Source organism: Centruroides sculpturatus, unplaced genomic scaffold (genome assembly GCF_000671375.1).
Source record: "Centruroides sculpturatus isolate CEXI.00-Female unplaced genomic scaffold, Cexi_2.0 scaffold82, whole genome shotgun sequence".
In the NCBI taxonomy this organism is placed as follows: Eukaryota; Metazoa; Arthropoda; class Arachnida; order Scorpiones; family Buthidae; genus Centruroides; species Centruroides sculpturatus.
In genome coordinates, this window is record NW_019384498.1 from 687,043 (window position 1) to 699,345 (window position 12,303).

The 12,303-nt window shown below is 32.9% G+C and overlaps 1 protein-coding gene and 1 non-coding gene across 3 annotated transcripts; both read left to right on the forward strand.

Annotated features, from left to right (window-relative positions):
• The first annotated feature begins 810 nt into the window (after window positions 1-810).
• Window positions 811-9,381, forward strand: LOC111621980. Of its 2 annotated transcripts, XR_002756178.1 has the most exons (3): window positions 811-1,110; window positions 1,198-1,381; window positions 4,911-9,381. XR_002756178.1 is itself a non-coding variant. In XM_023364270.1 (2 exons), the coding sequence occupies exons 1-2, from the start codon at window positions 918-920 to the stop codon at window positions 1,416-1,418; spliced, it is 414 nt and encodes a 137-aa protein (XP_023220038.1). In that variant the 5' UTR covers window positions 811-917; the 3' UTR covers window positions 1,419-1,454. The 2 variants fall into 2 exon arrangements, 1 of the variants encoding a protein (XP_023220038.1); XM_023364270.1 differs by lacking the exon at window positions 4,911-9,381 and having other exon boundaries at window positions 1,198-1,454.
• Window positions 8,007-8,127, forward strand: LOC111621993. The gene has a single exon (XR_002756181.1). It is a non-coding gene; the product is annotated as a small nucleolar RNA SNORA15 (small nucleolar RNA).
• Window positions 9,382-12,303: the final 2,922 nt, after the last annotated feature.

The window sequence follows — 12,303 nt, forward strand, 5'->3', positions numbered from 1 at the left end:
AGAAGTTATATAAGCGCAAGTTAGAACACGCGATGATGTATTTTTTCGAATTACCATTCGAAAAAATTCGAGAAGATACATCACCACGTGTACTAACTTGCGCTTATCCCGCATTCTAATTTTTTTTTTCGTGGCTACTTTGAATGCTCTGTTGGCAAAATAATCCATTTCACGGTTAAATTTTACAAACGAATCTCTTCTTTGGTCTTTAAAAATGCATATTTTAAAATCGTAGATCCTTCTATTACGATAGTACGGACGCCGACATCTTTCTTTCTTTCACCATCATTCCTAATTGCCAAACAGCAGCGCACTCCTGTAGTAGTGAAGACGCGAGCGACCGCTATTAATTAACGAACGAACCCAAGGTGGCAGCCTACAACTTTGGGGGAATCGGAATTGAATCCAGAATCGAGTCGAAAAATCTTCATGAATTTTTCGGGAGGTGGTCCATTTGGATATGTCAGGCTCCATCCCTCACCAACCCGGTCTCTCCATTGTGGTCCTGGCCAAACCAATAATGGGTTTAGGCCATTATGGGCCTACAAATGACTCTCTTTGACAAGAGAGAAAATTGATACAGATACACGGAATGTTCATATGTATAACACTAAAACGAAAAATATATAAAAAGTTTGGTTATTTTAGCCTACCATTGTCACGTTAATCGCGATATTCGGAAGGTACGAAATTGCACAATCGGATTTGTCAAGTAGAATTTTTAAAAGAAAGCATCTCTTAAAAAATTAAAGATATCATATTCTTTTCTAATGTTAACTCTAAGAATTTCATTAGTAAAATTACATAGTTGCAAAATAATTCATTTTTATGCTTGGGCTACAAACAGCTCAAATCGGCAACTTTTGCACTTTCAGATCTGGCAACATTATTCATGCTGTTCGTTACTTTATTTGAAAATGTCGTTCGTAATGGAACTCGTTTCAGAGAGCTCCGATGTCATTCCAACAGAAATTTTTGAAAATTTAACGAGTTTCCTATTTTATCGATATTTTCCCACTGAAGATGAAGCTCAGAAATTTTGTCATCTGGTGGGAATGGTTCCACATCCGGATTTAACCAATTTCATTCCGCCTTGTCCTCGTTGCGGAGGTAAGTTTTACTTTATTTCTGCCTATGCCAGGAGTGCCTTACGCGGATATCTGTATGTTAGCTAATTCAATTTGTCGTATTTTTCAGGCGCGATGGAGAAGAAAGCCGATTCGTCAGAGAAGTTTGGGTATATCTACCGCTGTGAGAAAATAAATCAAGGAAAAAACGAGCAGATGAACTGGAGGCTTTATCTGGAGAGCCAACTGCACCGGCGCGATCTCTTGTGCCCAAAATACATTTTTTTGAAGGAGCTATGCTCTCAACTCAAAAGGTATAATATCGTGGCATTGGCATTATATTTTCGGTAACCATATTTTTATTTCCTTTGTTCTTTGTCTCGTCTTTCTGGAATGTTCCCTCGCGTTTTTTTATGCAGCGCTCGAGAAGCGCTTTACAGCGAACACACTGAAACTGGTTTCTAATTGGCCAATACTGCTCGTGACGTCATTTCGCTACACTCTCGCTGCATAAAAAAACGCGGGGTTCCTGTTGACCCTAATCATTAGGGTGTGCCTGCTGACTCATATCTAAGACAAAAGAAAATCAGTAGCCTGAGGGGTAACCAATGTTAACAGATTGGAGAACTCACAAGGGAACTGTCTGGAGTGTTGGTACCTTTGAGTAAATATTACAAGTTTAATATAGAGTTTTTATACAGTACTTTTAAATTTTAATAAAATTTAGTTAATAATTACGTTAAAAGTATAAAAACTATATTAAACTTGTAATATTTACTTAAAGGGTTAATGTTACCTATAGTAGCAAAATGATGGTGCTTTGGTTAGGTTCATTTGGTTCCGTTAGATTATTTAACCTTCAAAGTGTTAATCTGGATTAATAGCAATCAAATGCCATACTATTTTATAGTAGTTTAACACAAATGTGCAAATGCCCCAGCATACGAAATTTTCAAGATACGACATGAAATTCAAACATAGTTTTGCTCCACGATACGAACAAAAATTCACCATATGACGTTACATTAGTTCGCAGTGCCATTTTTTTATTCACTTCTGTTCATTGGTCTCAATCCGCGTGTTTGCTTCGTTGTGGAAGGATCTCGCTCAATAAAGGAAATCTTGAGGTATTATCAGAAAGTGACTGATTTTATTGAAAAGAAACATCCCAAAAAGTTCACACTGGCTGTATTGCTGCTCAGAGTAATGACATTTGCCTAAGTCATTTTAGAAACATTTTAAAAAGTAGGCCAAGCCAAACCTCTTTGGATAGATATTTTACCAAGCGACCTCTGTCCAGTGAAAGTGCTGATGGAAGTGAAGGAAAGAAAGCAAAAAGCAATGGATAGAAAATTTAAAATATTGTAAAAAAGAGAAGGCACTGAGGTCAGCGTTATGTGTGCGTTTTTTAATCGCTAGTACTTTCGACAAACTTATAGCCGTCGTCATCAGGTGAATTATCGAAAGAATTAAACGGAAATAATCCGATTTGGAATAGAACGCTTAAATTTAAGATGAAACTTTAGTAAAAGTCGTTAGGAACACGATAGAAATATTAAAAAATGTTCGAAAAACGAACGAGCAGAAAGCTCCATGATGTGCGAATACATGCATGCGCAGATCTACAAAAAGAGAAGGCACATAACGCCGACCTCAGTGCCTTCCCTTTTTTTACAATATAGTATTTTGGCGTGATCGTCAGCAAATTGATCATTAATTTAAAATATATATATAAAACAGAAAAGTTAAAAAATGAGTGTTAAGTTATTGTTACATTATGTTACGTAAGTTAAGTTTTAGTATCATTTCCCTTCTCCCTCTCCTCCGTCACCAGTTTACACCTCCACCATCGTCTATCCTCAAAGGCTAATCCTGCAAATAAAACTACATTTTTTTTTTTTTATTAATTATTATTTTATTATGGTTATTTATACATTTACAACTACAAGATGCATTTCTCAGTGTTTTCCTTACTAAAGTTATTTTTTTCAATGTTTAATTTTTACTACTTAGATTTAATTTGAGTGTGTTTTTTATGTTGGAACGAATTATTTGGTTTTACATGTAATCGTATGGGGGAAAATGATTCACCTTACGACATTTCCATGATACGATCTCAGTTTTGGAACAGATTAATTTCATATCCTGAGGTGCTACTGCAATATTTAGGGTGGATATCCTTCCCACTACTTCAGTTTTGATTTTAGAACAGTTTGGCCTTTTAATGGCAAGCCAATTGAACAATGTCCAGCAGATGAATCTCCTATAGAACTGTATTTAGGCTGAGCCACAATGCTGATTCAAATGATCACCGATAACACAATGCTAAATATTGATGAAAATTTGATTTTTAAAACAAATTATATTTGAAATGGCAATTGATATCTTTATAATGACTTACTGTCTATATACAAATAATTGAAAAGTACAACTACTGTATAGTATACATTTTATAAATTTTAATAGAAAATGAAATTTGTTTGTTAAATACAGTAGAGCACCGATTATCCAACCCCTGATTAACCGTCACCTCGGTTAACCGACTGTGTTCTAGTCGGCAAATTCAAATGTCCGCTAGTGATGTGGCGCTACAATATTTGGCTGTCTTGGCTACTTTAATATTATTTTTACGTGTTTTAGCTGGCAACATGGCTCAACCATGAAAGGGAGCCAGTATTTAAACGAGGCTTAATTTTCTAATTTTTAACGATACAATAGTGACGATTATTATTTAAAAAAAAAAAATTTGATCGGCTTAACATGGAGGAAAATTCAATGCGAAGTAGGTTAATAGCGATATACTAATATACTAATTACATGGGATATAATAATATACTACACTAATAATGGATTTTTTCATAGTTTTTGATTATCCGAGTTTTCAATTATCCAACCCCAGTCCCCAATTGAGTTGGATAATGGATGCTCTACTGTAAATAAATATGATATCTACCCTACAGTAGTTTATATTTATTAGTTTTATGTTGTTTCCCTAAGTTTTTAGAAATCCTTGAATAGTAGATGTGACTACTGTTTGAGGGCAGTTATTGTTTCATACTTTAAGGATAAAGATGCAGTGAAAATTCAAGAGTGGTAATTACACTAAAGGCCTAATGTGGACTGAAGGGTGGCCAAGTTTGTGAAAATGCCAGGTTATCGGGAATGGGGTTTAAAAAATAAGTGTTTCCTCAGAAAATATTGTACTGTACTTGTATGTATTGTTTGCTTGAGAATACAACAGCGAATAAACTGCCCAAATACCCTTAAACAAAGGAAAAGTACATACTTTATGAAGGCATAGAGCCTTTACTACATGAAAATGAAAATTAATGAATACACAGTGTAAAGTAATTTACTTGATAAGACAGACTTCAGAAAAATACTTTGAGGCATAAAGCTGTCTATAATGAAAATTAATTAACTAAGGATTTTTTTTGCCCTGCCAGGATGTGGCTGAGTTATCCGGACTGCAGAGTTTTCGGGACTACTGTATTTGAATAAAACTGGTATTATTAGAAATTTAGACAAATGTAATAAAGTTTTTGTTATTGAAATTAAAACATTTTACATAGCTTTTCAAAAAAGATTAATCATTTTTTAACTAGATAATTTCTTTAAAGTAAGTGTTAAAGTTGTTTGATTTGATTATTTTATACTTTGATTACCTTTAAAAATAATCCAAAATAACTGATAAGCATAATGTTTTTAATGATGATTTATGCACCATACTGAAGTAATTGTGGAAAACTTACCCAATTGAAATCTGATGTTTATTTTTCATTAAAATAAATTACTATTTACAGATACAGTCAGATTAATTTACTATTATTTTTTTCATTTTAGGTCTATAAAGTAGGAATAATTATGGACAATGAAACATGAAGATCAAAAGGAATGTACATAGAGTTACATAAACATATGTATATACATAGAATTTGCCAGTATTGAATCTTCTTTTGGTATGTATGATTGCTCATAAAATACATGCTACAGAGTATGATCTTGGTTTTTTTGAAGGTGTTGCATATCAGTAGGTACTGAATAAAATTAAATTCTGCATGGGTTTTCCCTAATACAATCCAAGGCTTACCTTAAAAAATAAATATCCAACATCTTCACTGAGTTCTATATTTTTTAAAGGACTGTTTAGCGGCCAGTAGCCTAAAAGAAAAGGTCAGTTGCCAAAAGTGTAATGTTTGGAACACAAAGTTAATAAATGGTGGTTCCTATTTTTTGGAAAGGACTTTGTCTTCAAAAGAATTATTAGAATATGTTAGCTTTTTTCCAATCACTGGAAGAAGTCTTTGTATCTGACCTTGCATATTATCATTGGAAAGTCCTTCAGTGATTTTACCAATGGCCGAGCAGTCTTCGTACCCTGAACACTGGGAGTTCGGTTGTGGGTTTGCGCCTTGCTCAGGCGGGTTAGCCACATGGAGTTTTTTGGGTTTTCTCCACGTCTGTAATGCCTAAATAGGGGCCAGTTTCCCTTAAAAAGACCTCTTGGGAGGCATCCCCCCTAGGCAGATCGCCCCAAGTGTTGCGTTGCCATAACTTAACAAAACAAACACCTTCAGTGATTTAGTGAGTCTATTCATGCTTTCATGTTTAAGCATAAACAGTAGGTATGATCAGGCATTCCTGGAAGTAGTGCTGTGTTGTCATCAATGTAGATATTCTGAGTGAATATTCCAGAATAATTTTTGGCCTTTCTGTCTTTGTCCATAATTTAGCTGAAACATAATCAGAACTTCTCTCCTCAACATTAGTGTGTGTGTACACAGTGTGTTCTCCATCAGTTGTAACAAAGTTGAATCAGGTAATCGGCCATTTTCCCGATTAATCGGTTTTAATAATCGGCCAATTTTGTATTTTAATATTTTTGTTAGAATGTCACGTAAAAGGCTAATAATAAAAAATATTAAATTTCTGTTATATATTTATTATTTATTACATGACAATCTAAATACTAAAAAAAAATTAACTTAAATTATTTCTTTTATCAATACATATCATAAGGTATAATGTAATCTATTCAAAACTATCTGTTTTATTTAAAGTTTAAACTTTAAATATATAAAACAAATAAAAATTTAATATTCAAACTTTAAAACCCTTAAACTGTAATACAAAAACATGAGAATTTCACCATTTTCAAAGCTCTTAAATGTTACCTCCAACTCTGAAAATTCTTTCACTTTCAATGGAAGATGCTGAGGGACTTAGATATTTCATAGCTATTTTGCTTAAATTAGAAAAAAATTTTTTTGAACTTTCCACCACAAAAATGGGTCGCTGTCTTTGTATAAAAGGTAAATGTAAATATTATTCTAATTCTCGATCGAAACGTTTGTTCGTTTCTTTTGTTTTTTCTTCATTTTTAAAAACATGCTTTTATTCATTCTTTCGTTCACCAGAAGTTAATTCATCAAATAAATTAGAAAAACTCAGAGATTATCCTCCATCTTGATTGTCTCCAGAAGCAGAAGCTTCAGAATTTAATTCTTCTTGAGATTTTGAATTATCAACATTATCTAAGCTATCGATTGTCCATCTTTTTATTTTCTCTATCATTGTTTTTTTTTTTTTTTTGAAATTTAATTTTGAATCTTGGATCTAATAAGGATGACAATCATAGACTTGTTTTCTATATATGCTGAAAATCTTTTTATATTGAATTTTCTAGTCCTTCTATTGTGGAATTAATGCCACTAAAGGAACTACTGCTCTTTTGATAATACGAGAGACCACTGATATGTGCTCAATGTGGAAATTCTATTATCTATAGCATATATGCACAAGGGCTTTTTGCTGTTCAAAGTTTCTTTGCAACATGCAGTAAATAGAATTCTAGCGAGTAGGAACATCTTGAATTAATTTGTGTTTCTGCAAACCTAACTTGTCTCGCAAATCTTCCAATTTGCTTATAGCTACAGAAGAATGATTAAAATGTGTGACAGTATTTCAGATCTTGTTGAGAAAATATGCATTCATTTAGTGTCAGCTCCAGTGTATGTGTAAAGCATGATAATACTTCTAAGTTGCAATTCCTGATTCCAGCTACCATATTTGCTCCGGAATCGCTCAGTACTAAGAATATCTTATGACTTTTGTCAACTTATATCATTCAAGAACTATCTTTATCTGTTCGCTGATAAGTGTAGCTGTGTGGGAACCTTCAAAGGGAACAATTTGCAAAACAGCTCTTGCTGAAAATTATCCTTCAACCAGTGAGGCTGTTACATTTTAAAAAGGAAAATTATTTGTAGTTGCTGTCTAAATATCAGCGGTTAATAAAAGATCATAAATAATGCATCCCCCCTGTACTTATAAAAGAATATACACCAGTTTTTCAAATTGTGCTGTACAATGCATGATAGGAGGAAAAAGTTTACAATTATCCCAATTAATCTTAAAATCTTTCTATGATGCATTAGTGATCCATTAACAGGTGTTTTGTAATGTTTCATTTGTGTGTTGTAACATCATTAATTGTAATCAATGAACATGTTGATTCTGTGATAATTAGATGATTGATGATATCCACAATTACAATAAGTGGCACCTACTGTATATGCATTTTTGATAAAACATTTGAATATTCCATAATTCCTTATGGTGAATTGGATTGCATTGTTTTTGTATTTATATAATTTTTATTGATTTGATTCTTGTATATTTTAAAATAAAATTTACTTTATAATCATGCATTGCTTGATGTATTTAATGCTTAGTTTCACAGATAATTTAGTAATCATATATAATAAAAACAATATCACAAATTAAAATGCTATTGTAAACTGCTTGATATTTGTTGAATTGAATGCCTCTGCAAACCATACACTTGCATTATTCATTGTAAATGTAGTCAATAAGTATCAATATCAGTTTGAAATTTTTCATCTTATATAAGATTAAAAAATGTAATATAGATGCAAAGCATAGTTGAATTCCACTCAGAGTTGTATACTCTTTGAGGTCAGACACTATGCTAAAGTAAATTCATTTTGATCTATAGAAACTAATTTTTATTTTAGTTTTTAGATCAGATGAAACAATTATGTAATATTTGAAATTATGAATATAATTACCTTTTAATGTTTGAAGGAACCAAACTTAAAGTTTGGATAATTCAACAAACTAATGTTAATTCATTAAAACAAATCTGTAATTTATATGTACTCTGTAGAAAATCTTGAAGGAGTAACTATCATAAAATTCTTAAACCCCAGAAATAGTGTATAAACTAATTAAAGAATTTAACAAAAGATTCTGAAATTGTATACTGTGTATTAAAGTGGCCATAAAAGACTTGTATTCTATGTATCATACTTATAGCTTGGTTTATTTTAAGGAATATTATAGTATGTTTTCTAAAAGATTACCACTATTTGGAAACCTTTGTTAGGTATAACTGAAAACAAATTTAATTCTCAAAATTATAAGAATGATGCTTATATTCTTATGAATATTATTTATCAAGTCAAGCTTTGTTTAATTTGGATTTGGGCTTTCCTTTTGTTTATTTACTAAAATCTGTTATCTTAAAACTATTTCAAATTCTTTCACAATTGTAAATGGTGTGGTACTAAAATACCAAATTAAAAACTCTCGATGGCCAGATTAAAATTAACACAGCTGATTTTAAAGTGACAATAAGTATCACATTTCAGCAGGCCACATAAAAGGTGATTTTTCTAAAGTTCTACATTTATGAAAACAAAAATAATGTAAATGATAATATCAAGTGTTATATTTTAGCCTGTTAAAAAGGAAAGAAAATTTTAACTGTAATAAAAGGAAATTTGCTGAATTTATCATATCAATATATAGTGAAGTCACATTGTAATATTTTTCAATTTAATGTTTATCCTGATGATTACACATTTATTTTTAGTAGTCCCATCTAGCGCTTCATAAAAAGAAATTTAGCTTTTCAATCTAACACATTTTTAAATTGTGAACAGTAGAGGAATAAAGAACCCTTACGTATGATAACATTTGCAGTTATAAATCAAATACTATAATATAACAAACATTAAAACCATATAGTTTGGTTATTTTAGCCTAAGATTGTTACGTTTATCGCGATACTCTGGCGGTACGAAATAGCACAATTTCATTGGTCAAGTAGACACCATTTGAAAATATATATTATATATTTTCCTAACGTTGCCAACGAATCAAATTTCGCGAAAAACAGCAAATATTTAAACTGCACCCTCGAAAACCACTTAAAACATTTTGTGCAGGCTGGTAACATCTATATATATAAAAATGAATGTATGTGTGTCTGTCCTTCATGCATTACCACACCGTTTATCCGATTGTCATGAAACTTTGGGAAGTTGTTTAATATACTCCCGCGAAGGTTTCTGGCATAGTACATCTATCCTACGATAGATGGCGCGAGTGTATACGAGAATTCACTGTGTGTTCGATCGATTTCAAATTGTGAACACCATTTCCCCCTCCAAAAAATATCTCTATATACGCATTTGTGAACTGTTATTTACGATATTTGTAATAATTTTTGTTTAATCACTTTATTTCAACTTTTTTTTGCTATTTACGTATTCGCTCGAACTTTGTTAAAACCTTAACTATATCCCGAACAACAACCGAAGTTGTAGGAAGAAATTCGCCTATTTTACCGATCTAGCTATCCCCTTTTCAAATTTTAATATCGACTCAAAATAATTTAAAAAGACAAATTACAATAAAACGGCTTATCCAAATATCAGAGAGGAAGGAGCAATTAGATAATCAAAATTATAAAGGATTAAAAAATATATATAAAAATGGGGAATATCGCACTTCTAACAATCTCTGCGAGTATGTGGGCTAAATTTAAAGATCCGTGCTTCTCGCATGTACAACTGTATGTGTCGGAAAACCTGATTTATTCGTGTACGCACCAGANTAACAATCTCTGCGAGTATGTGGGCTAAATTTAAAGATCCGTGCTTCTCGCATGTACAACTGTATGTGTCGGAAAACCTGATTTATTCGTGTACGCACCAGACGGAAAAACAAAAAATATCGTGTATCCACAAGCACTTCAATAAATAAATAGAATTGAAACGACACTTTGAAATGTTTTCCCGATGAAAATGAATAATAATAAGTTTCAATAAAAATGATAAAATGTAAATTTAATTTTATCATAACGAGTTTGCTTGAATTTCGTTTCTTCTGAGATCGCAGCAATGCACGACGGGTAACCTAGTTGTATTATACTATTTTTCTATTCGAATGCCATCATACTTCGTCCGATAGAAAGAAGAGGCTGTTGCGGAAGGTGGTCGAAATTAATCCTAGAATTCTAGCTAGTTCAGTCAGCTTCTTTTATCTTGCTAACTTCCACTAGTGACGTCATTGTTTTTGTCTGGTACGATTTGCAAGATGGCTGTTCGTGCTGGACTAAATGTATTTTATTATAAGAATTACAAAGTTATTCTCTCATTCTAAATCATTAAGTCATTTTAAAATGAGTTCGAAATGTAAAATTATTATACGTCGGTATAATAGATTCCGAATACATTTTAACGGAAGATAGCGGTCCATTTCGTTGATTACAATTAATGATTGCTTCATTAATTTCATCACGATCTGACGCAGTTTCCATTTGAATAATTGTATTGGTTACTTTGTTTCTCAAACACAAATAAGTGTCACAAATTACAACATTTGGCGTTTTACCATCTTTATTCAGTTGATAATAAAAGAAGCATACATAAAATATAACATCCTACAGTAAGGTTTGTTTATGTAAAAAAGAACACTTATAGATAAATTATTTCATGGGACATTGCTTCTTTTATTACTTTAGTTGACTGATGAGGGGCAGATCGAGCCCGAAACGTGTAACAATACGTGTATCAACTGAATAAAGATGGTAAAACGCCAAATGTAATTTGTGTTTGAGAAACAGAAGTTATACGACACGGTTTCAAATTATAAGAAATGTATTGGTTACTTCATCCTTTGCGACAATCGTTGCGAACATGATTTTAACGTCGTCCACCATTTTGCTCAGTTGTCTAAGAATAATCGTTCAATGATGCTCAGAACATTCTTAGCTGCGCCCACTAAGTCATTCAGAATTCTAAGTTAGGTGTTCTGCGTTACTGAACACGAAATCAGTTCTCCTGGCAGTCGCCAACGTAAATTTTTCCCCTCCAGCGGTTATTATTGACCTAGCAACTATCAGCTCTCACCCTACACCCCTTGAAATCGGGTGGACCCCTGGTCAAGTTTTCATCCATATAAATGAAGAGGCAGACCAAGCCGCTAGCCATGACACTCCCATCGGCTCCTGGTGGAGACCTCTCATGAAACGTGACCTCATTCGCCAGATGCGGGAATCGATCATCCGCAACTACACCGATACCTGGTCTACCATTTGTGAAATCCGGAATTTTTACCGATTATTTGCCGATTAATTGTCCCGTTTTTGCCTAAAATCCAACTAAATTTTCATTACCTTAAAGTGAAACCTAACGAAAAAAAAATTTTTTCTTTATGTTCGACATAAACATCCGTTCATTTCGAAACTAATCCCACATTCCAACTGCTAAGTTGATAGTTAGCATGAGCCCGGGAACAACTCTGACCCATCTGCGTACCTTTTACCTCACAACAATTGGTCACATGACCATTCTCCCACGCCGAACTTATAAAAACCCCTTCCTTCCCCTTCTCGGGGGAGTCGTTCATCCGCCGTCACTTTTACAACTGTCCTACGAATATTGTGTCCTATTAATATACTGTGTCCTATCCGATATTGTGTCCTGAAGAAAAATTATTATCCTAATCCTTCGATGGATACGTGATTATTAAAAACATTCAACATACTTTGATCACTATGTCTCATCTATGACCTTTGTGTAACAACCTCATCTGTGACCTTTGTATTCAGTCAACGTGTTTATTATTTTCATAATAATCGAATACATAACTCATCACAGTCAGTTCGCAAGAAGAATTGCAAAGTCTCCTGGCCAAATAAATTGCTTCAGTGCAGAATCATGGATGTCTTATACACATTGTCTCTGACGTAGACATGTGAATTAACATAAGATATCTTGGATACATTGTCTATACCGCAGACACGTGACTTTTATAAAAGAAGTGTGATTATGGATATCTTGAAAACATTGTTTGAGCTGTAGACAGGTGACCTTAATTGAACCTTGTGTCCTTATTCTAAACCGTTTGCTTTCTCTGCGCCTCT